This window comes from Sceloporus undulatus, chromosome 9, assembly GCF_019175285.1.
Source record: "Sceloporus undulatus isolate JIND9_A2432 ecotype Alabama chromosome 9, SceUnd_v1.1, whole genome shotgun sequence".
In the NCBI taxonomy this organism is placed as follows: Eukaryota; Metazoa; Chordata; class Lepidosauria; order Squamata; family Phrynosomatidae; genus Sceloporus; species Sceloporus undulatus.
In genome coordinates, this window is record NC_056530.1 from 27,331,628 (window position 1) to 27,359,277 (window position 27,650).

The following is a 27,650-nucleotide window of genomic DNA, read 5'->3' on the forward strand; positions in this document are numbered from 1 at the left end:
GGGGGTGAGGGGTGGGAGAGAAGAGAGGGGTATGGGGGGCACAGAAGGCTGCAGCGAGCAGGAAGGGGCAGCCCTCCTTCCCCTTATTGCTGTCCGTGGTCCTCAAGGGGGGAAACGGGAAGTGGAGCGCGGTTCCCGTCCCCCAAAAAGGGGCCGAGGAAAAGTCAAAACGGGACCAGCCCGCGGTTCTGTGGGATAGGAAGTGTGCGCCCCCTGCCCCCTTCAGTACTGATGCTCCAGAAGCGGTTGTCCAGCCGCTGGGCTCTCTTCGTCCTCCCGTGGCTGGCCCCACTCAGCCGCGATGGGGACGGTTTCGGGGAGAGGGTCGCTTCCTCGTGGCGCAGCTGGCAGTTCCAGAGGCAGCGGGGTGGCGTCGCTGGAGGTCTCGGGGACTGGTCCTGGGAGGGGTGGCTGCGCAGAAAGAGAAGAAACATTAATAATAGGTCCATAGACCCAAAATTTATACATTCAATCAAAATATACATAAAAATTACCCACAATTATACAAGAGTCGCAGACGTTGCTAAGCCTAACTCAGGGTCATAATTCTAGTCATAAAAAGGTACACAACTATGGCAATCACAAAACTGCTCATATGGGTTCGTAATGCTATGTACTCCAGAGGTACTCAAAGTGGTGGCCTGTGGACCAGTGCCAGGCCATGACTGCCAACCTGTGGCACGTTTCCAGGAAAGAAAAAAGCCACTGCAGTCAATGGGGACAAGTAAGTAACTGGAACCCGGCACACTGGTTCTGCAATCCTCCCTCATCAGATAGGTTGAGATGTACTGTTCTAGCTGAAACAATTAACTGAATTTCACCCCATGCTGGAGTGTAAGCCTCAGTGAATTTAATAGGTCTGGTCCTGAGCAGACATGCACATGGTTTGAGTGTAGGACTACGACTCTGGAGACCAGCGTTCGAATCTCTGCTCCACCATGCACACCTTTGTGCAAGTCACTCTCACTCAGCCTCAGAGGAAGGCCATGGCAAACCCCTTGTGAACAAACCTCTCCAAGAAAACCCCATGATAGGATGGCTCTAAGTCGGAAATGACTTGAAGGCACACAACAACAACAACAATGCTCATTGTCAGGCAAAGGCCTCCAAGTCCTCCTCCTGCCCTTCAAAAAACCGACACCTCGCATTGTCCTGGGGGAAGGGACGCCAGCCTAGCCGCTTTCCATTAGCCTTAATCGGATTGCAGAGCTCAGAAGGGCACCCCACTGGGCCCAGCCACCTGGCAAGGGGGATGGGGCTGCCTGCACAGAGAGGAGGGAGGAATGAGCGCGCATGCATGCATGGAAGGACTGGGCATGCATGGCTGCAAACAGCTGAGATGCAGCCCAAGCAAGTGAGGACCAAGGAACGCCTCTGATCATAATAAGTATGGGCTGTTTGTATGGCACACCGAGTAAGGACAGGCTGCTTACCTGTAACCGTAGTTCTATGCGCGGTCATCTGTGAATTCGCACAATTGGGTATTTCTGCGCAGGTGCAAGAATACCCAATTGTGTGATTCACTGAGACCTCAAAGAAGAACAGTTTAATATGACTGGGGGTAACAAGTGAGTTTGCCACCATAGATCTGTAATTCCATTTGCAGTCCAACCATTTCTGGAGGGCTTCATGTTCCTAATCCCTGGACTAGTGAGATATGGGGGTACGCATCCTTGATCTTTTCTCCTCTTTCCTCCTCCTCTTGGGAAGGTGAGGAAGAGCTGAGAAGCTTAAGCTTCTACCCAATAGTGGTTTATCGTGTACTCTGGAGCAATAAACTGTGGTGAAGGTTAACCATGGTTAGTTTAGGAAGAAGGCAGTTTCAAACCACCAGCTAACCATACATCCAGGTTCAGGCAACACAGGGAAATGGAGAACCTATTGAACTCCTTCATTCAGCTGTGTGAGTGGAATAGAGTAAAAGCAATTTAAGAAGACGGCTAAGTTTGCTCTTATCTTACTACAGTTTATAGTGCCATCCAAATAAGATCAGCACACTTCTCATGTTCTGTTAACCGTATCCAGCATATTTGAGAACAGACGGCTCTGAACATTCGAACAGGACAGTGTCCATCAGTTAAGATTATGACTGCACTCCCTATTCCTGTTAGGTGTGTAAACTGGGAAAAGGTAGCACTCTTGAGTTTTAAAGATGGAGGAAGAAGTCTCAGGCACAGAGCTATAAGGTAGCAGCATCACAACTACTGTGCGATACACAGGCAGAGTTCTCAAGACTGCTCCCTTACAGGGATGTAAAGGTGAACCATGATAGTGGGTATGCTTAGGGGCACCAAAAGGTATGGGCACACTATGCCCATTTCTGAGAGAGGCAGACATTTTGTTAAAGGCTTGGGTGTATCAAACTTGGGTGTTCCAACACCTTTCCTTACTGACCTATATCAGGATACAAAAACTGGAAGAGGCACAATATTTATGTGTGTGGGTGATGCTCAGATTTGGGTGGCAAACCTGCAGTTATAATAACTTGGTGATGGCAAGGGAAAAAAGTATAGAGAAGAGATTTACCTGAGGTTTAGGACTCCCCGCAATACCCGGAGTCCCTAATGCAGCGACAGCAGGCGATGATAAAGAAGAGTTGTCCTTTGTGCGGGGAGGGGGCGTCCCGGGGGGGACGTCACTTTCGCTGCTCCCCAGCCCATTGAGTCCCTTGCGGCTGGGCAGGCTCCATTTGCCACAGAGGCCCTCGTAGGCAAACGGGGAAGGAGCGCCGAGTCCCGGACGGAGAGGCAGAGGGGCACGTCCCATCCCCTCCGCCACCGAAGCCAAGGAGCTGGCACAAGAGAGCTGGCTTCCCAAGAAGTGTGGGCCAGGGGGCCAAGACGCAGCCGGGGTAGGTGGGGGTCGTCCTTCGCCCTGGCTCAGCATGTGGGCCGGCTGAGACTGGACCAGCCAGCTTTGGCTTGGAGGAGGAAGGCTGGATTCTAGTTCTGTAGAGACAACAGTCACAAAACAGCTATTTACAAAGAGAATTACTAGAGCAGAGATGGCCCAAGTATGGCCTGTGGGCTACGTTCAGCCCCTTAGGGCTACTTTTGTGGCCACCAGGGGTACAAGTGCTGGAAAGATTGGCTCCAAAATCACCCCAAATGTTCTCTGTGGAGGTCATTTCCAACACACCTGGAGGCTCCCATGGAGGTAAAAAAAGCATTGTTTTGTGAAGTTTTCAAATGTGTTGTTTCCAAATGCTCCACTGAACTGTCACATCTTAACAAGCTACAAATCGCAGACTTCCACAGGATGCAACCGTAGCCATTTAAAGTGGGATCACCATGCTATGGCTATGTAGTGTGAAAGAGGGTCCTGCATATTGATTTTAAAGTGGACAACATTCTAGCCCAAGGTAGTCCCGATCCAGGTCCCTTCTTTTGGGATGTCAGACTCAATCCCTGCACTGTAATTCTCTTGTCACTCTTCTCATCCCCATCGTCCCCCACCCTGCCCTTCAAAGCCTTGCAGCACTAGGTTGGGGGAAGCCTCCTTACCTGCCTGAGGCTGGGCAGTGGTGACTATGGGTTCAGTGGGGTTGGCAGCCACGGGTCCAGCACTGTGAGCGAGGCTCCCAGGAACCTGAGACCCATGAACCGTGGGGTTATTGCCGAGCGAGGAAGAGCCACCGCCGCAGTCTGAGTCCTCAATGTTTCCTCCGCTGTTGCAACCAGCTCCACAGCCTTTCTGAAGCCTGTCCAGTGGAGGAGAGATCAGGGAAAGGTTGAGAAAAATGGCAGTAGGTTGCAAAAGGACAGCTGCACTGCCTACCCCCCTTGCAAGTTTGCTCCCGACACCCCTCCGATGCGCCAATGCCTCACCTCTCCCAACTGCGAATGAACCACGTAGAGATATTGTGCAAGCTGATCGGGCCACCCCATAAGGAACGGAGCTGTGGGTGGCTGCCGGCGTAGGAAGTGGTCAGGGGCGAAACATAGATGGGATAGCCGATGGGCTGGTCACAGGAGGAGTTGATCATGTTGCGAAGGGCTTGCTTGGCGTTCTGGATACTGCCACGCTCTGGGTTCCGGTTCCGGAGGAAGACCAGCTCTTGCTGCTGCCCAGCCCACAGCCCTCGCACGCATTCCCGGTTCACCTGGGACAGAGATTGGGAAGTGGAGGGTGGATGGATTGCAGAGACAAGAAAGACAGAGAGAGAACATCACTACTCTGGAAAGCAATGACAAGGCAGTGGTCTAGCTTGAAGGAAAGGCGGTCAAGTTGAAGCGGTGTCTGCTGACGGCTCAGAAACTAGCTTATCTTCTGAGACTCCTTTGCAAATTCTAAAGCAGACCTTAGTCCTGAAAGCAGAACTAGTGATGACTCCTGTGAGACTGTGTGGTTGGCCATAAAAACCACAGAGAACAGGGTCAGAAAGGTCCAGCCATATTGCATAGTAATTTACAGACAGAACCAATACATAACATATCAGAGATAATATCCTCCTATTAATTTCCTTTTAACCCATTCATTGAAGTAACCAAGTAATTTGTATATCTATGATAGGCGATTGCTCAAACAGTTACACATGTTTCGGATTTGACCAATAAAACCCTTTAATTATAACACAGCACCCGGAGCCTTCAGTGACTGCAATGGTTTTGCCCACCTTGATGACCCGAAATCCGAGGTAGCGCTTATTGAGCATGATAATCTTGTACTCGTCGCTGGCGTCGTCCATCACATGACGCAGGGCCAGTAGGGCAGGTGTGTTGGTGAGGATGGCATTGCGCCAAGCCGGATCCCCCTCGTGGGAGATCACCATCTTCTCCTCATTGGACCTTATGGCGTCGTACAACACGGCTGGGTCGTCGTACTCATCCGGAGAGGTGAAATGGTCCTTAAAAAGGAAGGAGGAGGAGGAAGAGGAGGAGGAAGCAGTGGTGTTACAGCAATGGTAAGTGGTACAGCAATTCATTCCTTGTATATATGGCCAGATTCTCTCCTTGTCTCATCCCTACCTAACCAGTTGTGTCCCAGTAAAATACAGAGAATATGTATCAATAACCTAAAAATTCAGCTAGATCAGATGAAAGGTCATTCTTGTCTATCATCCTGTTTCCATATCAGCCCCGCAGATGCCCTCAATAAGCCCACAAGCAAGATATGAACACCACTACATCTATATACGGTACCCTTGTGTTGTCTAGCAACTGGAATTCAGAGGCATACTTCCTTTAGTCCGGGAAGCTCACCTGCTCTCCAGTTAGGATGGAAGGAGGGTGACCCAAATGGTCAAAGGGCTAAAAAACCAACCCTTATGAGGAATAGCTTAGGTAGCTGGGTATGTTTAGCTTGGAAAAGAGAAGACGGAGACATGATATGACAGCCATCTTCAAGTATCCGAAGGGATATCATATAGAAGATGGAGCAAGCTTGTTTTCTGCTGCTCCAGAGACTAGAACATAAACCAATGGATTCAATTAAAGGAAAAGATTCCACCTAAACATTTGGGAAGAGTTTCTTGATGGTAAGAGCTGTCTGATAGTAGAACAGACTGCCCTGGAGGGTGATGGACTCTCTTCCGAGGTCTTCAAACTGTGTTGGATGGCATAGTTCATTCTACAGTTTAATTACGTGGAGGGGGAACAGAAAAGCACACCTGATGTAGCTTGAGAGACATGCGCACTCCTGGTGCCACCACCTGATGAAGCAGGTCCATATCAGCGAAGACCCATTCGTCCCGGGGTGAAGTGATCCGGAAGTCCCCTTTGAAGAGCGCATGCAAGCCATACAGGAAAGGTTCCAGGCTGCAGAGTTACAGGGGAAAAAAACGCACAAAGCCACATAATGGACAGTATATAGCGCATGGCCCTAATGCGTGTGCATCTCCGAACATGGGCAAGATGCTGGTTCAAGTTTAGTCAAACTAATTAAAAACGCAAAGGCCAGCAATATCCAAATGTCTGGATATTTAAAGCAGCCGCTCACAACCTGGGTTGGGTTGTCTAGATGTGTCTCAACTATAGCTCCCAGCATCCTCAGCTGACATGGCAAATGACCAAATTGGCTGGAGATAATGGGAATATTACAAGAGTCAGAGTTCTGTTTTGGCCAACAAACTGCCTGTTATGAGAAGCCCACATGATATAACTACTCCCTTTCATGCATGTTCCCTAGTCTCTGATACTGCAGGGAACATGTAACTACACTAACTCTATTATCTTCTAAGCTAGTAGCAACCACAACTACAATACTATTTGTTATAAACAACTGTTTCACACATTTGGATACTGCTGGCCTCTGTCCTTTCTTTGAAGGCGGAGATCAAGACCAAGCGCCATACCCATCTTTGGGTCCTTGCACATGTGCACATGGAAGCACATAGGATGTTGATCTCACCTGGCTGACATGCTGTGAGAAGCGGTGCCCAGAGCTCGTCGCCCCAGGATGCAAAGCCCAAAGCACAGGGTGACAAGAGGGGAGTTCCAGTCCCGGTCCACTTGCTGTAAGGGAAAAAGAAGAAGAGACAAAAGGCATGAGAAGCCCTCCACAAGACAGGCTCACACAGAGAGTGATGAATGTCCAAAAATTCCAGTCTTTTGCTTTTGCTTCCTCCTCTGGCAAATCGTGATCTCAGAGGGCTGATTAAGCCTCAGAGGAAAGGATGAGCCATCGCTTCCCACTTCTTCTCTCTGAGATTCAGATAGCTAGCTCTGAGTCCAGCAAGATCTAGCCCTATTCCTCAATCTGGCCTATCTCCATCAGGGACACTGAAACCTGGACTAACTCCAGCCACAAAGGGAATTGCCAGAGTTCCTGAATAATCGTGAGGTCTTTTTTTTAATGGTTTAAGGTTTGGTATAGCGTAGGTGTGATCCCCATCTGTATTTCCAGGACTTGGAGAAGCCGATATGGTTTAGAACATGACCACCAGTCACTCTGCTACACCAGTCCTCCACCCACGGTGAGACCCACCTTCTCCCTGCGCCCAGCACAGTACTGGATCCAGTCGAGGTAGATGTTGCAGAAGGAAGGCAGGGTGATCCCTGCCATGCGGTGGTCGTAGTCCTCGTCTATGTTGAGGTTGAAGGTGGGATCACTGTCAGCATAGTTGAGGGAGGTGCAGGGCCGCAGGGCCTCCTGAATCCCCTCATTGCCCAGCCATTCCTCCAGCTTCGGGGAGCAAGTCACATAGTAGATGATGCTCTGCCAAGAAGCAAGAAGGGGTAGTCAGCAGGAGACAGGGAGGGGCTGCATCTGCACTGTGGAATTAATGCAGTTTGACACCGCCTTAAACTGCCATGACTCAATAGTAATCTCAGCAGCAGCATCAGGATTACTAGGGGTAGTCTGAAAGATGTGCCTACCCACTCTGGTGACCCTACCTGAAATTTCTGTCCCAGAGCAGTTGGGCAGCAGCGGAAATGGACATAGGACAGAGATGTGATTTTTTAAAAAGGTCCCTCTCCCAGGTCTGAGGTTTACCTTGACATAGTAAGTGATGAGGATCTTGCGTAGATCGAAGACCTGGAGCATGGAGGCGGCGTTGTTGTCGCTGATGCTATAGCCTTCCAGGACATACTTGGTGGCTGCCACCTCCCAGGCCAGCCAGCGTTGCCCAAAGGCCGCGTTGAAGCTCAGCATTCGAGGCAAGTGGCCTGGCTCGCAGCAGCAGCAGCCTTCGTCCTCTTCCACCCCTTCAGTGATGGCCTCCACTTCTCGCTGCTGGCAATAGGTCCCTGGGAAAGAGCCATACACATGTCGGTCAACAAAGTAGAAGTTTAGAGCACTGTGTTCCATCTTTGGCAACTAAAGGCAGGAGCTGAATCTTTTTGCTTGTGTTATATTTTTACGTCCTGTTTATGAATTGCTTCTATCTATCCATCCTACAGGCCAAGAACGGGCCCCCACTCCCAAGGAACTGGAGACACACACTCTTTGCCTTTCTATATCTGTTGTGTCACTAACACACTATACACACATCTCTACTCACCCCGGAACTCAAGGCCCCGCAGCTGGAAGGTGACCAAGCCATTGCCAATCTCAATGAGGTGCACCAGAGCATTCAGGTAGTCCGAGGCCAGGATGAAACAGTCCCCCGTGGTATAGTTGCCCCATCGCCCTAGGAGCAGGTCTCCGCAAAGGGTGTGTTGCAGTGAGCGTGTCAGGTGTTCGTAGAAGATAGAGTTCAGGTTGTTGTCATCTGCACCTGCGGACAGGCACAGAAAAGTGAAACAAACAATAAAGGAGAACGCAACACCACCAGCAGAATGATGGGCGCACTCTCTTTCTATGACAATGAAGCTTAGCTGCTGTTGAGACAGCATGTGTCCCTTCTGAAACAATCCAGTGGAACTTAACTCCCACTCAGTATATTTATTACTGCAAGCTGTAGTTTCTCAAATTAGAGGTCCCTGAAACATACACTTTGACCATCAAGGAAATACCCAGCATTGCTTACTTCAGTCCTGCCACTTGCAAGTGTTATACTTTATCTATTGTAAGGAATAATTACAGTATAGAAGAAGAGGAGACAGAAGAGCAAGAAGAAGAGAAATGTTTAGGTCACTAAAAAAAGATGTCTGTATAGCAAGTCATAACTTCAAGACACGAAACCCAGAGATCTAAAATGTGTCAGTACATACAAAGGAAAATCTAAGGCTGTGTTCCGGGGGTGATTTAGTGTTTAAATCATATTACAGTGCACCCGTGTCATACGCGGACGCACTATACACAGCTTTTCAGCAAATGTTGAAGCCGCGCGGGGGCGCAAGGGGTGGCACATCCCATTGAAAGTAATGTGGGGCGCCACTACACCGCCGCACCATGCATGCGCCCCATTACTTTCAACGGGGCTTGAGCATACACGGGTTTTTTTACACGGGGGGGGGGGGTCTGGAACGGATCCCCCGCATAAAAAGGGTGCATTGTATTTAAATTCATTTACATTTCTCTTCCTGCTTGAAGTACCATCCCCAGTCCCTAGGTGGCAGTGTTCCCTAACTAGTACATAGGCTTGTGGTCAATATAGTCTGAACCCAAAGTGGTACTATTAGCCTAAGGATACAGTTATATAGCTATCCCTTCCACAGCCCCTATGCCTTTATGTACTGATGAATGCGGACGCCTGCTTTTGAGGCACTGAACTGTACTTGACAGTCTCTGAATCCCCTTCAAGCCTATCCAATGATGGGCACCACCTGGGAACACACCTGGGTTGCGGTCAAGCTGCGTGGCCAGTCGAGTGTTTGAATGGTCCACTCTCTTGGTGCTGAGGAGAAAAGATACAGATGAAGACCTATGCAACACAAGAACGCTGCTGCCATGTCAACTACACTAGAGGGCATCTCAGTGCCTTGGCATGCAAGGGAGCCTGGCTCTGGAGCATTTCCCCACGACAGGCTCTGCACTCACTTGTAGTCGCGTTCCCAAAACTTGACCGGGCGAGCATAGGACATGATGAAAACAGCGCTGCCCAGTAGCGGGTTGAGAGGGGTGGAGAAGAGAGCGGAAAGAACAGCCTGGACAAACAGCATGGCCGAGTCTGGGAAGAGGGGAGTCAAGGAAACACCTGCCTCCATTTCGACTTTAAAAAAGGAAGGAACGAATGCAGAACTCAACACACACTCAGTTTTTCCTTTTTCTGCTGTCAGCCTGCTTTGGAGGAAAGGGGAAGGAGCCAGCTGGGAACCATCCAGACCGCCGAGAAGCCTTCGCTCCCAGGATCTCGGATTTGCATTTAGGCCACACCGTGCAGTGCTTTGGAAGACAGCCAGGCTAACACTAGAAGCGACAGCTGGACTATTTTTGTGTTAATTGCATGCCATTTTGCTTCTGTCTTATTTCGCCGCAGTACTGAGTTTATCTTATGCTGATTGAATTTTGCTTCGTTTGAATTGGTTCATCAGCTGCACCCCAAAATACCGTCATGTCAGCTGCTTTGGGCATTAAGTGACATAGGCTGCATCGTGCTCTGCCGAAGCAACCCAGTCTGATACCACTTTAACTGCCATGGCTCAATGCTGCGGGATTGTGGGAACTGTAGTGGCCAGAGGTCTTCTTCCAGCAACCTGACACCCCAGGCGTTACATTAATTCATCTGGGATACAAATGAATTTGGAAAAATGCTCCCTCCCATGAAACTAGAAGTAGTCATACCTTTCTGCAAGAATAAGTTCCACAGGTTAAATGTGCAAACTCATATGTTCATCTCATGGCTGCTGCTAGTTTCACTGAGCAACTGGGACAGTGATGTGTTTAGAGGGGAAGCGATTTATCTGTTCACACTATCCATTATCTCAAGGGGGGGAAATGCTACCAGGTCCCATCCCTTCAGTTGTCACAACTGCATAAAGGATACGAGGCACAGCGAAGGGCTGGGCGAAGGCGTGGAAAGCTGAGCCCCACGTAATCTGCCAGGGGGCAATGTAGGTGAGCACAAAGCGCAGTTTGTACAAGAGATCCCACAGCTAGAAGGGAGGAAAGGGGGATAGGGAAAAGAGAGAGAGAGAAGGAAGAGAGACAAATGTTTAACACAGAGTCAGGCTGCGTTAAAAATAGAGGGGTTGGAGCTGGTTTAGTGCAGTTGGCAGGGATCATTATACTGTACGGCAGTGAACATATTCCATAGTAAAGAGGGCAAAGACGGAAGGATAGCACGCACCTTGCTGAAGAGAATGGACATGACAAAGTAGTCGGTGAGGAAGCCCTCGGAGTACTGCTTGTAGTCGAACTGGAAGAAGAGGATGGTGAAGCCCAAGGTGACGTACTGCTGGGGTGGACAACAGAAGGAGCAGCGCAGGAGCTTCATGCCTGCGACAGTGATGAGAAGGGCTCGACAACTGGAAATGTGGGGGGAGAAACGAGGAGACCATGTCAGTGATGCATCTCCCCATACCCACCCGCCATGCATTTATTTATTAGAGCATCTGTATCTTGCCCTTCAGTCAAAAGGTCTCCCAAAGCAATCTATTTTATTGGGCTTGAGACCCAATACTTCTGGGGGACATGGATTTATATCCCGGTTTCCCCCCCAAAATGGCATTCAAGGTGGCTCGATTGTAACTCCTTACAAATTGTTAAGAGTTCCTTGCCGTCAAATGTACAAATCTGAGAGGACATACAAGGAAAAGGGGATAGCAGTGGAGGAGAGGACTAAATCCAGCAGGTATCAGCTGCTCTTCTCTCCTTCAGAGGCCACTGCAATGGCAGTCTGTAGGGAGTTAGGGCCTCTCACCAGCCCATGGGACCAAGACTCGATTCCTTTTGAATGCCTACATATCGACCTGGACCTGGCTGATCTTCTCTCCCTCGCAGGCCTTGGCAATGGCAGTTGGCATAGAGAGAGGGCTTCTCACCAGCCCCTGGGACAATGGAGGTGTGCCTGGCTGCTCTTTTATATGTAGACATTTAAGGAGAATCCGAAGTTTGGAATGTTTCTTCATGCAAAAATTCATAACATTTGCTATTCAAATCGTGTGCCATCATTCACCAAGAGATTTTTAGGCTGATGCCAATGGTGCCCCATTAAGGCAAGAACGTGGGGCAGAAGTCTAGCCCCCTTGCTCATTCAACACAGTGAGCAGTGGGGCCAGGAAGGATGGATTTAAACCAGGGCTAACACGTATTAAAGCTGTGGAAGAAATAGACATTACAGTCTAAAGCAGGGTTTAGGAACTACAGTAGGTTCCACTTTTCTGGCTTGAGACCAATACTTCTGGGGGACATGGAATCTGAGAAATCTCACTTATAGGGAGTGAAGAGTTAAATCTCTCAGAGGCACCTACTAGATGCAGAACTTGTCCTGCCGCGGGGTGCTGACCAAGTGGGCATCGATGGTGAGGGCGTTGAGCACCACAGCTGGGTAGATGAAATATTTCTCCACACACTGCAGCCAGGCGTAGAGTTTCTCAAACCACATCAGCTGGGCAGCGTCTGGGAACATGGAACAAGGAAGTCACAGCTAATATGAGGATAACAGGAGTTGTAGTCCAACATATTTCAATTCCATCCAGTTTGTGAAGGTTAGGGCACTGGAGAGGCACGTTTAAACCCATGCACCCTCTCCTTCTCCCTCTTCCCCGGTGACACATAGCCCACACTTACTGCGCACTTCAAACTGGCTGTATTCGTGTGGCTTCAGCACCGGCTGCGAGAGGCAGAACCAGGGGAGCTGCTTCCGTAACTGGGGCAGCAGGTAGTGAGTCACAAAGCCCACCAAGCCAGCCAAGGCGTAGAGCACATAACCTAGAACAGACTGAGAATAGCAGAATAAGAGAAAGCCGATGATGTTTGGGCACAATGAAACATAGTCTTTGCAATCATGGACCCAGAGGCAACTGGTGGAGGTCTTCTCAGATCAATAAGGTTACCCATGTTTCAGGGTTTGTGGCTCATTCTCACAAGGAGCTCAATTTCAGGGCCACCAATTAGTACAGCTCTCTGGATGGCTTTTCAAAGCCTTTTCGCCTCCCACCCCCTTCTGTGTCCTTTCCCCCCCTCATATACCTCAAGAGCAATGAAAACAGTGCTGGCGCTGATTGCGAAGGTCAAGACGGCAATAACCAAACACATGACAAGATCTGAATGGAGGATCTCCCGCTGGATTGGGGCCACAGCAAAGGCAAGGCATGAAGGAAGAAAGCAGAGGGTGAGACATTTTATCCACACATGTCCCTGGCACACACCCCAACACCCAGAGGAAACTGTCTTATACTAATTCTAACTATTGCTATATCTAACTTTGTTGAGTCTCCCTTATCCAGAACTCCAAAGTATTCCAAAATCCAAGATTGTACTCACCAGTGGCTGAGACACCTGGCAGACTTCCTTCAATTATATTCAATGAAGCTTTATGATCAACTACTATTCAAGCCATACATCTGTCCTGCTCGAGACAGACTCCTCACTTATCTGTTTCCACCATCGCTCCACTCCTCAGACCCACTTTCCAAGCTTGCCCACCCCCTTACCAGTGAAGAACGCAGTTTCTCAGGCAGGGGGTCTTTAATTCCAACAGGGGGGGCTTTCCACATTGCGGTTTTCGAACTCAGAGAAGAGCTTGGTCTGTATCAAAGACCTAAAAAAGAGGAACAAGGGAACAAAGCCTGGTGAAACGCCAACCATCTTACTCCTTGGCTCACCTCAACCCAGCAATCGCCCTCTTTTCCCTCAGTGATGCCAACTCACTGATATCATTTTACCCAGTGTGTGTTTCCAGGGGGAAAACTGGGGCATAAGGATTTCCCCACTCCTGCCATAATTCAAACCCAGGTCCATTCATCCCTCCCCAAGCATCCCTTCACAGAACCCATCACGGATGGGATACAAACCAGAGGACAGTTGGGTCGCTACTCTGGCGGCTCAGATGGTACGAAAGCGCTACAAGGAGGCCACAGAAGACGGAGAAGAGGACGGGTACATGCTGGTCCCCCCACGGAGCCTGAAGGCAGAGAGAGGGCAAAGCGGAGAAGGGAGTCAACCAGACTAAGAGCCTGTAAAACCCAGACTCCAAAACTCAATCTGATGCTCAAAGCATCGCCAAAACCAAGCGCCATCCCATGCATTTCATGCTGAACTGAGACTGTTCTGAACACATTGTGTTCTCTCTTTCTCTCTCTCATACACACAGATGCGCACAGCAGGGCTGTGGAGTCAGAAAGCCGAACCCCTGACTCTGATTCTTCTATTTTTCTGCTAATTTCAACTCCTTCATAAAAGGCCAACGTATATGAATTAGTAGTAACAAATTTACTGTAGGGAGATGCTAGTACAAGCCCCATATGAATCATCAGGCTACGTAAGACTGACAGAATGTAAAATACGCTTGATTAATAATTCTGAACAAGAAAACGTTCCAAATTTCCTATGAAAGGAAACATGCAACAAACTAAGCATTTAATACTGTAAGCCAGAGTCAAAGTTCATAGGTTTCTATTGATTTTGATTGCAACCCCACCCACAATTGCTTCTAGCTATGACTCCACAGCTTGCTCTCACCTATATATATACACACACACACACACACACACACTCACTCACTCAGACAAAACTAAGTACCTTGATAGCTCCAAGACAGAAGCCATACAGAAGGGCAGCCACTAGGATACTGCGCAGGAGAGCAAAGAAGGCGGTGAGGGGGCTGGTGGCAGCTGGGGAAAAAAAGTAAAGGCAGAACCTGGTATAAACCTGTTGGCAGCACTATTCAATTATTCAATTTGTTTTGTAAAACCTGGCAATCATTACTATTTTCCAACCCTCTTACTGGAACAACAGCTATATGGATGTAAACATTTTAACTTTAATGGTTTGTTGGCAGTTTTTAATTGTTAACCAGTATCCAGCATCAGTTGCTGAAACCTGGGCATCCAGGATTAGAGTTGTGTCCAGAAGAATATCCAAGATGAGATTTCAGTGGGAGTATAACCCCATCCAGCATTATTCCCATATCTGCCATTCAACCGACTAGAAGCATCTCTGTCTTGCCTGGGTTACGTTTCTGCTTATTCACCCGCATTCAACCCATTACTGACAGCAGGTACTGGTTTAGTACAGAATGGCTCACACTGCCCATCTCTCTGCACCTGTTCCGCCGAAGATGTTCATGTCCACCTGCTCCAGAAGGTACATGAAGCAAGTGTTGACTTGCGGGAGAAGTCCAAAGAGGAAGACGGCTGGGAAGCAGAGGGTGAACACTGAGCAGGAAGAAAAAGAAGCAAAAGGGAGAGAATGAAGTCAGAGATACCCAGACAAACTGCCCAAATGCTCCACAAACCTCCCAAAAGCCACTCACCGATGGCTATATCCCGGGCACAGTAGAAGAAGTCAGCGGAGAAGAGGGTGAGGTCGTAAAAGGCCACAGGCGGGAGAGGAACAGCGCGGGCACAGAGGTCCAGCAGCCAAATAAGCAGACAGGCCACGCAGAAGTAAACAGGCCGGCTGTAGGCGATGATCCAGTTGTGGCCCTGCCAAGGGAAGTGAAGATTGAAAAGCCTTCATGGGAACAAGGGTGGCGTCTGTTCTCCTTGGGAAAGCTCTGGGAGTCAAGGTGCCAGATTTTCATCCCTCTGTGACCCGTATGCATCGCCCCCGTAACCTCCAAATTGATCCCTGGTTTGGCACCAATGGCCAGCCGTGTCCATAGATTCCTTATCCATGGATATAATCATCCATGATTTTAAATAACATTGCATTGGGTGGGATGAAAAGAAGTTTAAAAAACTGGGGGAACGAAACACCTATGGGAACTTAAAAAACAGCCTTGGAGAGTTACAGGCAATTGCACTTTTCCCAACACTGCAAACAGGGGCTCCACAGAAAGTCCAGAAACACCCAACAGGTGACTGAAAAGAAGGCAGCAAATCTGCATGTGATGAAACCATTTCTCTACCCATCATCACCCCATACCACCCTCATATTGACGTCCTCATGGTTGGGTACTCACATGCATGGGTGAAGCTGCATCAGGCTGGACACTCTGGAGGGGAAAAAAGGAGGAACAGTGGTAGTAGTAGCAGCAGTGGGAAGGGGGCAGATATACTAAGCATCCTGCCTAAAGAGGGGAAGGGACAAATTCTAAACCTCAAAATAAAAGTGTGAGAAAGAAGATGAGAATGACATTAGAAATGACCAGAAATCCTCTCCTGATTTTTGCAAAACTTAAGGAGGGAAAGAGGATAGCTTTAAAAGACAGAGTACAACTTCTTCAGAAGAACTGCTGCTTCTGAAAGTTCACAGAAGTGGCAATAATCCTCCTTTTCAGTGTAAAAATATTACTTGTTTGCATCACTGGCAGGTCTAAGGCTGCTGCCACACTGCAGAATTAATACAGTCTGGCACCGTCTAAATGCCATGGCTCCATCCTATGGTATTCTGGGATCTGAAATTTGTTTTGGCACCAGAGTTCTCTGAGGCTAAGTATCTCACAAAATGTTGCATCCCAGGATCCCACAGCACTAAGCCAATGTTCCCAAACTTTGGTCCTCCATTGTTTTGGACTTGCACTCCCAAAAGGCCCAGCTAACTTGACAAATGGTCAGGAATTATGGGTGCTAAAGTCAGCAAGGCAGAGTGGATCCAGATCTCACCTTCAGCAGAGAGTACTGGCAGCTGGCAATGACCACACAGAACTGGAACACCCAAATGTCCCGGAAGAAGCCCTGCAGAAGGAGGAGGTAGCCAAGGAAAGCAACCAGGCTCACCAGCAGCACCACAAACACGTTCTCTGCCAGCCGACGGTTCCTGGGAGGGTGAGAAGCAGAGCGGGACACAGGTAACTGCTGGAACTGTAGACATTTTTTACATTCCCAGTATGACAACACCTGAAATCTACACCCTTTTGCTCACCCACCATGGCTTAAGGTATGTGTACTGCTAGAGTTTTACTGCAGTGCAGCCCCTAGCTGCAGGTAAGCCACTTTTCCTCCCAGAGCCAAAGAATCATTCTAGGAAAAGATTTTTCTTTATAACATAGAACCTATGTCCCCACTTCTCTCCATTGCTGGAGGCCTCCAGGAGTTACAGTTTTTGCATAGCTGTGGGCTGCAGCCCCCTTCCCAGACTCATCAAAACCATAACTAGATGTCCCATCATTCCCAGTTCATAAACTCAGCCCTCCACATCTAGGGACTCTTTATCCACAGCTTCAACTATCCATGAAAATATTCCAAAAATACATAAATCCCAGAGCCACCCTTTGAAGGATGGCATTGGGGAGTGACTGGGAATACACCAGGCTGCCTGGCCCTTGGAAGCCAGAACAGGATCCAGGTTAGGCACTCACCGGTCCAGCAAGGCCAAGAGGGCTAGCCGGTCATAGCGCACTCGCATCCAGTGCCCAGGTAGCACCCAGAACTTGTAGTACTGACGGGGATGGCACTTGTCCTCGATCATGAGTGTGTTTTCCTGCGACTCGTGCAGCGATTCTTGATCCAGGAGATCGAACTAAGGAAAGAGCAAAACTATTCAGATACCTTATTTGTTTAGGGCATTTATACCCCACCCTTCAGGCCAAAATCCTGCATGGCAGGGGGTTGGATGTGATGGTCCTTGTGGTCTCTTCCAGCTCTACAATACTAGGATCTGGTGCCTTTAGAGTTTGTATGCTCTGGGCCAAAGCAGCTTATAAAGCAGTGATGGCGAACCTATGGCACATGTGCCATAGGTGGCACTCAGAGCCTTCTCTGTGGGCACACATGCTGTTGCCCTAGCACAGAGTTTGCCAGAGTTTCTTACTAGAAAGCCAGGGACGTGGCACTTTGCAATAAATAAGTGGGGTCTGGGTTGCAGTTTGGGCACTCGGTCTGTAAAAGGTTCACCGTCACTGTTATAAAGTATCAGATCAATAGGGCCTCACCTCAGGAATCTCCAGTGGCACCCTGCGCACTTGCATGCCCTGGAGGACCACAGGCCGTGGCTGCAACAATGTGAGGGCAGGAGTACCTTCGGGTACCTCGGCAGAGTTGAAGCTGGAGGAATGTGAGTGTCTATCCCTGCCAAAACAAATGGAAAGTGACGGCGATAACCAGGGCTGCATTTATGCAACTACCATACTCCAGGACTGTCTGTAAAAGCGGTCCCTGCTGCATTTCCTTTTACTGTGTGGTTTGCTTACACCAGAGTTTAATTGCGTTCTGCCTTGGTTCGCACTCTGGGAGAATGGAGGCATATAAATAAATAAATGGAGCAGGAGGAGGAATTTTACCAGCCGCTGTTGGTGGCATGGTCCACACTGACTTGCTGTCCCACTGGGTTCTCGTAGCCACCTCCAGCTAGCCCAAAAGTGTAGGAGCGTCGGACTCCTGGCGGAGATGCAAGAAAAAGAAAAGAAGGAAATATTAAGGTGCTATGCTGCACATCTCAGATTCTCATTGTATGAGATTTCTTCCGCCAAAGAAAGACAGTTGCTTTCCTAAGGAACAAGGAGAACAAATCTTGATTTATATACAGGTTGCACCCACTGGTTCAACCAAGCTTCTTGAGTAAGGGTTCAACAGCCTTCAGTATAACAGATGGCTTCCTCTAAATATTTACCTCATGTCATGTAAATAAAAATCCACCCTGAGAAGGTACAAAGATCTATCCCATGAGGATGCAAAATCACTTGGTGTTCAACTGCAACTCCCATCAGCCCTTAAGGAGCATGGCCAAGGGTGAGAGCTGATGGGAATAGCAATCCACCAGTACGTGGAGGTTCATAACCCCTCCATCCTTGGTGCAGACTATTGGAGGGGCACACATGGGGCAAAGATATTTAGCCAAAGCGGTATGGGCAGGAAACATTTAAAATTATGGCTGAGATTCATGAGACACATGTACCCTTTTACTCTCTTGCAAGGTGGGCAACCAGAACCTCTCCCTGCTGTGGGACTCTGACTCCCAACAGCCCCAAGCAGCATGGACAATGGTAAGGGATTTGGGGGATTGTAGTCCAATACTCTCTAGGAAGCCAAGAGTCTGGGGTAGCAGGGAATGGTTTCAGAAGGTGTACCTCACCCCACTTGGCTTTGACGTAGTCCTCCTCTCATCCTACTACTCACCGCTCTCATCGTAGAAGTAGTGCACGGCCCCCTCCGAGGTGTCGTCAAAGTTGCAGGCTTCGTGGATGGCGCCGCGTGGCAGCAGGAGGGAGCTGGCGAACTGCAGGGCCGAGGGGAGGGTAAGAGCCCGGGAGTGCGAAGAGGCACGGCCTCGCTGCAAATCCTGGAGGCTGCACAAAGGACGGGGTGGGTGGGTTGAGCAGTAGCTGCAGCAACAGCACACCAAACAGACCCAAGAAAAGAGTGGAAAGGAAAGGAAGGGCTTACCTGGGTGGGGATCCCATCACAGAGGATGGAGGCGTGGGGTTGCTGCCTGCATTATGGCGTCGCCTCATGGCCTGCATGCGTTTTGCCCTGTCTGGTTTGGGACCGTCTTCCCCTGCAGGAGCTGCAATGTTCATTTCAATCAACCAATCATTCATTTCATTTCATTCACACGCCGCCTTTCTTCTAATGTGGGACTCAAGGCAGCTGACAAAAAGAATCAGCTACACTTTCAGTCTGGAAACGCTGGACACTTCCATGCCACTGAATACATCATACATTTTGGGTCATCATTCCCATCTTTAGTAAAGATGGGCAATGTGAAGTCAAAGACTTTCAGGGCCGGCATCCATAGTTTTTTGTGGGTTTTTCGGACTATGTGGCCATGTTCTAGAAGAGTTTATTCTCTTCTAGAACATGGCCACGTAGCCCGAAAAACCCACAAAAAATTAAAGATGGACAACTTTGGTCCTTGAACTGTTTGGGATGAAAATTCCTCAGATGCCTGCTCGCCGACAACAAAAACCCCAAAAGGCATACCTTGACTTTGCCATTTTATATAGTGGACACCATTTTAATATGCCATTGCATATAATGGGACAGGAGCATCCACAAATTGTTATCCATGGAGGGTCCTGGAACTAAACCCAGAGGATACCAAGGGCCCACTATATGTGAAAACCAAGCTTCTCCTGGGAACCCTAACTTCAATTTATTTCATTCGTGTCATTTTAAAAACCCATAATAAAATCCATATCCCAATCCCATATCCCAATGTGAACCCACAGAGCAGCTATACAACAACCCAAAGAAAACACATTTCTCAGAGTTCAAATTCACCACTTGCAAAGGACACTCTTGAGACAATTTGGTGGCCGTTCGTAATTTCAAAATCACTCAATGCACCTAGAACTGCTGCCTCAACTACTACAGCTTTATGTTCTGTGATCTATGTTTATGGCTCATCCTCTCTGTTTATTTGTTATTGGGGTTGAAATACTTTATTTGAATTTATTTGAAATATTTAAAGCTTGCTTAAATAAGGTCTTTGAATGCCGGAGAAAGAAGGAGAGGGAAGGGGCCAGGCAGACCTCCTTTGGAAGAGAATTCTATAGCCTGGGAGCAGCCATTGAGCCTCAAAAATGTTTCAGTGGTATTCTGTTTTAACCTATGTTGGCTAGATTGAGTCCTTTCATAGGTGAAAGGCAGGACAAAAAGTGAATCAGTCCATCAATAATGAATAAATTCCTCCCCTGAGTAAGTCTACCCTACTGAGTGTTTTAGGGACTTACCTCCTCCGACAGCCCCTTCGGCCTGCACCTCTCCCCTCCAGCCAGGCTGGTTGGCCGACTGGCTGCGCACGGTGCTAGCCAACTCTTGCTCTGCTGTCAGCTTCCCGGCATGTGCCTCCAAATCTGACTTCGAAACGGTGAGGCAGCCCAGGGGCTTCCCGTCGGTCACGTGGTTCCCGTCCATGCTGAGCACCCGGGCGTGAGTCTTGGCGCTGGCGGTGCTCCCCGTCCGCTGGGCATAGTGTGAATGTTTGGGCAGGAGGGCAGAGCCTTCGGGGGGTGGGGGCAGCGGAGGCTTGGCCTCAGCCACACAGAGGCCATGTTGGTTGGGGAGGTGGCGTTCGGGGGAGTAGCAGGAAGTGCTGGAGGAAGTGTCCGTGCTGTAGTTGTGCTGGGAGTGCAGGCTGGAGGCCCGGCTCAGGTCACTGCAGTCACTCGAATCCTCATCTGCAAAGAAGCCCTCTGTATAGGCCTTACTGTCCAGGAGGGTGCGCATGGGCAAGTAGGCACTGCCATGCTTGCGTGAGAGGTGCCGGCGGCTCTTGAGGCCTAACTCCTTCGGCCGGACCACCTGCTCCGGCTCGGGGCCGCCCCACAGTTCACTGTCTCCCTTGACCGTTTCCAGGGAGTTGAGGGTGTTCTGCGTGTCAAAGCTCAGCTCCCCGAGAAGGCCCAGCTCAGGAGACCGGAGCAGCTCGCTGTCCGAAAGGGCATCCGTATCGCTGCCCCCATCAGGTGGCGGGGACATGCCAAGCCCCACCTCTTCACCTGGGGGCCCTTCCCCAGTGCCTGCCCCTAAAGAAGGGCTGTCCAAGTGGGTGGAGTTGGTCTTCTCGCTGCGGTAGCTGCTGAGGGTACTAGGAGTCTCTTTGTCAGTGCCGCTGAAGCAGCTGTCTGAAGAGCCGGCCTTGAGGGGACGCTCTGGCCGAGGCTCCAGGGGCTGGTAATCCGCTCCAGAGCGGCGCTTCTCTCGTCGGCTGTGGCTGCTGGTCTCAGGCAAGGCAAGGCTCAGGAAACTCTGGCTGAGCTCCTCGCTTAAGCTGCTCTTGATGAGAGGGCTCAGTGGCGTGTCCCCCACACTTTCCGACTCACTGGCTGCCCAGCAAGGCATTTGCGATCCTGGCCCAGCTGGAGGTGACTGTTCTGAGGAGTCTGTGCTCTGGATCGATGTCTGGGCTGGGAGAGGAGGAGGCTGCTTTCTACTGCTGGATGGGGCTTCTGTTTTGGGAGCAGGCAGGAGGCTGCTACTCGCTCCTTCTGGGTCAGTAGATACTGCTGAGACATCACCAGCTACAAAGGGGGCAAGCATCAAAACAGAGCATTAGGTTGGAGTGCAGAAGAGACAGGGCTTTCTTGGTGGTGTTCCCAAAGTAGTGGAATTCCCTTCCCATTGAGTTACACCAGACCAGCTGGTTGCGATCCAGCTTCAGGCGGTCTTGGATGAAACGGATTATCTGGACCCATTTCAAACTGGCTTCCGGCCGGGTTACGGGGTTGAGACGGCCATGGTCACCTTGGTCGATGATCTCCGTCTGGGCATCGACAGGGGAAGCGTGTCCCTGTTGGTGCTCTTGGACATCTCAGCGGCTTTTGATACCATAGACCATGGTATCCTTCTGGGGCGCCTCGCAGAGGTGGGGATCGGGGGCACTGCGCTCCAGTGGTTCCGTTCCTACCTCTCGGGGAGGTCCCAGATGGTGCAGCTGGGAGACGTGTGCTCCGATGAGAGGCCCCTTAAAACTGGGGTCCCTCAAGGGGCCATTCTGTCTCCCATGCTATTTAACATTTACATGAAACCGCTGGGAGAGATCATCCGGAGACAGGGGGCGCGGGGTTATCAGTACGCTGATGACACCCAAATCATTTTCTCTATGTCTCCGACTGATGCAGTGACTGGGGATGGTGTCTCTCCTCTCGTGGCCTGTCTGGAGTCAGTAATGGGCTGGATGAGGGAAAACCGACTCAAATTGAATCCAGAGAAAACGGAGGTACTGGTGATAGGTTCCCCTGGTCCAGGAATGGCGGTGGTTCCACCTGTCCTGAACGGGGTCACGCTCCCTGTGAAGGACTCCGTGCGCAGTCTGGGCGTGCTTCTTGACTCGTCGCTCCACCTGACTGCTCAGGTGAATGCAACGGTCAAGAGCACTTGTTATCAGCTTCGGCTGATTCGCCAGCTGCGCCCATACCTGGCCCAGAGGGACCTAGAAACTGTTGTACATGCTCTGGTAACTTCGAGACTGGATTTCTGCAATGTACTCTACATGGGGCAACCCTTATACCAAACTCGGAAGCTGCAAATGGTGCAAAACATGGCAGCCCGGCTGGTCACTGGTGCGCCCAGGACCAGCCATATAACACCAGTTTTAAAAGATCTCCATTGGCTGCCCATTCGCTTCCGAGCTCAATATAAGGTGTTGGTAATTACCTATAAAGCCCTAAATGGCTTGGGCCCAGGATACCTAAAGGACCGCCTCTCCCCGTACATTCCGCCTCGCACCCTCAGAATGTCTGGGCAGCAGCTACTGAAGGTGCCTGGGGCTAGATTAGTCTCCACCACTCGGAGGACGTTTTCCATAGCTGCCCTAGCCCTTTGGAATGCGCTGCCCACAGAGCTCCGCTCGTCCACTACCCTGGCCCAATGTAGGAAGGACCTTAAAACCTTCCTATTCCAACAGGCATTCCCCGAGTAAATATCCTGTGGGCCTCCCTCCTCTCTTTCGTGGCCAAGAGGTTGGGCTTTGGGGCTTTACTGTTGGTTTGTTTTTAATCTGTTTTTATTTGTAATTGTTTGTATTTTAAACATGCTGTAAGCCGCCCTGATCGGAGGAAGGGCGGCATATAAATAAAAATTTTATTTATTATTATTATTTTACCATCAGTCAGGCATTTGGTCTCTCACAGGCCGAGATTGAAATATTTCAAAGCTAGAAGCAGAGGAAAACCAAAAGCAAGGACCTACCAGTGTTCTCAGGTGAACAGCGCTGGAGCATCTCTCGATCAGCCGCAGTGACAATAACATTGTTGCTGCCCTGCTCACGCACCAGCTCTTTGATGTCTATGGGATAAAGGTACAGAAAGGTAAGCAGGAGAGTGCCCAAATCCCAGACAAACCTTACTCTCTCTACCCCTCATCCACAACACACACACTCCTTACCTACAGGGAATCTGGGCTCTAAGCAGACCTTGGAAACATTCCTTTGTTGGACAACAATTTCCAGAATCCCCCAACCAGTATGGCTACTGGGAAATTACCCATTCTGCCTCCAATCTTTGACTCTAAGGCACAACCCATGGCCTTCAACATGGTGTTGCAGACCATCAGACTACTGGTGGTGTCAAGGTTCCCCACCAAAATTTAGAAACAGATACACAAGTGGAAGGGAAAGGAAGCACATATGCTATTGTAGCATTGAGAATGTGAACTCTGTTCATTCCAAAGGGCCTTGTGCATCAGTTTCCACTGCACTTCACATACACACCCCACACACAGAGTTCTCTCTGAAAGTGAACCAATGTGCACTGATATATACAGACTCTGAGAAGAAGGATTGTGTCCCCTGCCTCTCCGCCTTACTCACCTCTTACAGGACCACCATCCTCCAAATGGGGCAGCAGGTCCTAGAATGCCAAAGGAAGAAACCGTTTCAAATGACTCTTCCAAAAAAGGCTGACCAGTTCCATTTTGTGAAGTCACAAGAAAGGGGTGACTGGAGCCCTGTTTTTCATTCCCACCCCAATCTGGAAGAAACAGTCCAACCAAGTGTCCTCATTCTTACCATGACCTGATTGAAGCCAAACACAGAATGCTGGGAACTGCAACGCACTGGAGGTGTGGAACTGACCTTCCGGAACACAGTCATCTCCACCCCACCGGGGTCTCTGTAAGCAAAAGAAGAGGAATTTATATATAAGCCAAGGCCCAGGTTTAAAGCCAACATTTATGCTAAGATGTACACTGAGATACCATAACTCACTACGCTGCAGTGTCTTATCCGGGACAGGCAAGAGTCCCCAAAATTCTTCTGTAATTCAGAAAATGTCCCATCTTCGTATCAAAAGGGTAAAACAGACTCTGCTTTCCTCAGCTTTCTGTGGAAAGGCAGTCCTAAGGTCTCAAAGATCTTAAACAAACCAATGGATTCAAATGGAAAGGGGGGAAAAAAGGTTCCACTTGAACATTGGGAAGAAACTTCTTTACTGCATGTTCAAGAGTGGAACAGACTGCCTTGGAGGATGGTGGCCTCTCCATCTTTGGAGGTCTTTAAAGAGAGGATGGTTGGGGATCTTTCAGGAGTGTTTTAGTTATGGATTCCTCCATGTCAAAGGATTAGCTTAGATGGTCCCTGCAACCAATTGTGTTGTGGGTCAACACAAGAGCATGGAGGAAAAAAATGCCCTGTGTAGCAACAACACCTCACAACTCTACGCACCTTGCCAAGTTTCCCTCGTCTGCTGCAGCTCCATCCTCAGCCTTGGCTGCCTCCGCTAGTGCCGAGTTCTTCTCCACAATCTCACCCTGGTCGAACATGGTGTGCAGGCGGTAGTTGACAGTCTTGACCGTGATGAAGAAGATGGCCACCACCGCACAATACACACCGGCCACAAAAGTACTGGGCGGCATCACCTGCCACAGAAGAAGGCCACGGATTAAATAGGGGAGCTTCAAGTCCAAAGCAGTGGCTGTATTGACTTACACCTGTTATCTGCAAATGTGACGTTTAAGTGAGGTTTAATGCTGACTAAGAGAGGCAGTACTTCTTTGTTCACGGCTCAAGGAGGTGACCTGGGAGAAAGGTATAGTCCAAAGCAGAGATGGAAATAAGCAAATGATAAATTAATACTTCATCCTTCGGATGCTGATGGCCTGCAGTTCCTATATCAACCCTAAACGGCATAAGGCTTCATGGGAAGTACAATTCAAGAATAAATGCAGGGCCACACATTCCCTGTTCTTCATCCAGACAAAGGGACCACAAATCACTGGCAGAACAGCACATCTCCAGTAGAAAATGCATCTGGTCCTAAGCCTTTTGGATAAAGGAGACTCAACCTGTACATATGAAATAATCCAACAGCGAACTCTAGCTTCTGATTCAAACAGCAAACAGTCCAGATTCTTCATTAAACAATCACCAAGGAGAGATATCCTCAGCTTTCCTTAAGCAAACACTACAGGACCATTGCTTGGAAGCTGTGAAAACTGGAAGAGGAAAGTCTGGGGAAGGGAAATATTGCATTCAGTATACTCAGTGAGTTACAAGCAGTCAGGTGTTTGGTCTCTCGCAGGCCGAGACTGAAATGTGAGGCGTTCTGAGCTGCCTTGAAATCCAACCTGAAAACTAACTGCATCCCGATTCCAACTTCTCATTTTGCCAATCTTAAGTGAATGGCGCAGGCTATGAAGGCAAACGGATAAGAGCAATGGGATCGACTGACGCAACAAGAGCTTTCTACGTTCCTCAACGTGGAAGGTTTTAATTTGCAACGGCAAATGTATGCCTTTGGCAGCATCCGCACTGCAAAAACAATCCCGTTTGACACCACTGCAACTGCCATAGCTCAACATAGCTATGGGATTTTGGACATTGTAGTTTCGTGAAACATTTACCCTCCTTTGTCTTAGAGCTCTGTGCCACAGCAAACGACAAATCGCAGAATCCCATAGCATTCAGTCACGAAAGTTGAAGCGGTGTCAAACTGGATTATTTCCGCAGTGTGGATGCAGCCTTGGCATGTCTTGAAGGGGAACCAAGAAACAGTAAGACAAGCAGGGATAGAAAATTCATTCCAAATATATGCATCCGTAAAGGAGACAGTGAAAGCCTTCAGGGCTTAGTGCTCTGAGTGCTTTGAGTGCTGGACTGTAGAGACCTGGGTTCGATTCCCTGCTCAGCCATGAACCTCAGTGAGTAACCTGAGCAAGTCACACGCTCTCAGCCTCAAAGGAAGGCTATGGAAAATGCCCTCTGAACAAATCTTGCCGAGAAAAGCGCACGATGGGATCGTCTCAGGGCAGCCACAAATTGGCAATGGCACGAAGGCACACAGGGAGAAAGCACATACCATACACAACTCTGCACATGGAAAGCCGTTGTGTAAGCTAATAGTACACAAATGCACTGCTCCTACACTCACCATGTACAGCAAAAAAGGGAAGACGAGGAGGAAGATCCAGGTATAGAGGTGGAAACAGTTGGAGAAGGTGCTCTGGTGTGGATCGAAGAACCAGCCGCCGGTCAGCGAGGCCCAGACGCCTTGGCGCAGGATCTGCAGCACTTGCGAACCCATGTCCACGGTGGGGCCTCCTCTTCTTCACCTCCCTCCTCCTCCTCCTCCTCCTCAAGGAACACCACTGCCCAGCTGGCCCTCACAAATGCCTTCATCAAGGCAGCTTCAAGCCCATGGTCCACTGAGGCCGAGGAAACCAGGACCCTCTTCTCTTTACCACCCCAGCCCTGCTTTTTAGGGCCCCAAATAATGGGGTGGGGGCTCACTTAGAGGACCGTGCCCCCCATCGGGGCTGAAAGGAGGAGAAGCGGGTAAGACATAAATATTACTATGGTATTACTATAAATGCTCCTGTTTGCCCTCACATCTCAAGCGCTCTGCTATTCCCCACCTTCCTTTCCCCTTTCCTCTCTTCTATTGCCCCCTAACTTGCTCCCCTTCCCTGCTACTGACCTTTTTGCCCCCTCTCTGCTGTCTCCCCTTCTGTTCCCCCTATTGCTCCCTACCTTTCCCCTGCTTTTCCCCTTCTATTGCCTTCTACCTATCTCTCCGCTCTCTACTATTGCCCCTTACCCTTTCTGCCCCTCCCTCTGCTATTGCCCCCTAGCTTTCTACCCTCTTGGTCTGCCCTCTCTTTACTATCGCCCCTACCTTTCTTTCCCCTGCGATTCCCCCCTAACCTTCCACCTCCTCTCTTCTCTTGCCTCTAACTTTCCCCTCTCTTCAATTGCCCCTATCTTTCTACCCCTCTCTACTATTGCCCCCTTACCTTGCAGCCCCTCTGCTATTGCCTCTTACCTTCCTGGCCCCCTTTTTTGCTATTGCCCCTTACCTCCAGGCCATGCTGGCTTCAAATATGGGGCAGCACCAGGCTAAGGGGGCCCAAGAGCCAGGCTATCCCCCCAAACCTACCACCCCAGGTCCTGGAAGGGTCCCCAAAAAGGGGTCACCCCCCAAAACAAGGAATATAGGGCACCTTTAGACCCCAGGGAGCTGCTCTATGGAGAAGGGACGGGAGGGAGCTCTGGATTCCCAGGCACTGAGGCTGCCCAGGCAAAGAGAGCCCTCCAAAGAAGACCAAAGCCCCAATTGTTTAAAAATAAGGTCAATCCAGGCTCAGTCTTGTTCACTTCCGGGGTCAAGGGTCACCCAACGGGGCCAAGGAAAGGCTCCAGGTGCCTCGACCGCAAGAGAGACTGGAGAGGCCGGAAGGAGAGCCCCAGAAGCAGCCCAGGCGTCGCGCATGCGCACAATATTCCCTTTCCGAAGCCGGAAGTGAAGGGGGAGAGAGAGAGAGAGAGAGGAGAGCGGAACGTAGAGATAGGAAAATTTAAAGGGAGGTGCCTCCTATTCACTTCCGGTTTCGCTTCGTCGCCCTTTT

The 27,650-nt window shown here is 49.6% G+C and overlaps 1 protein-coding gene across 1 annotated transcript; it reads right to left on the bottom strand.

Annotated features, from left to right (window-relative positions):
• Positions 1-6: 6 nt before the first annotated feature.
• On the bottom strand, positions 7-27,537 carry PCNX3 (pecanex 3). Its single transcript, XM_042440136.1, is given in 36 exon segments — positions 7-411; positions 2,527-2,948; positions 3,504-3,700; positions 3,828-4,102; positions 4,616-4,846; positions 5,609-5,756; positions 6,349-6,452; positions 6,925-7,155; positions 7,435-7,688; positions 7,943-8,158; positions 9,162-9,220; positions 9,364-9,493; positions 10,310-10,418; positions 10,613-10,790; positions 11,736-11,883; positions 12,055-12,205; positions 12,457-12,549; positions 12,921-12,972; positions 12,974-13,027; positions 13,281-13,390; positions 14,008-14,099; positions 14,532-14,642; positions 14,741-14,912; positions 15,392-15,424; positions 16,035-16,188; positions 16,730-16,890; positions 17,303-17,438; positions 17,651-17,747; positions 18,486-18,655; positions 18,753-18,873; positions 20,042-21,331; positions 23,001-23,096; positions 23,620-23,659; positions 23,818-23,920; positions 24,472-24,665; positions 26,177-27,537. Coding segments are annotated over 36 exon segments (6,474 nt in total). The 5' UTR covers positions 26,330-27,537; the 3' UTR covers positions 7-222.
• Between the last annotated feature and the right edge of the window lie 113 nt (positions 27,538-27,650).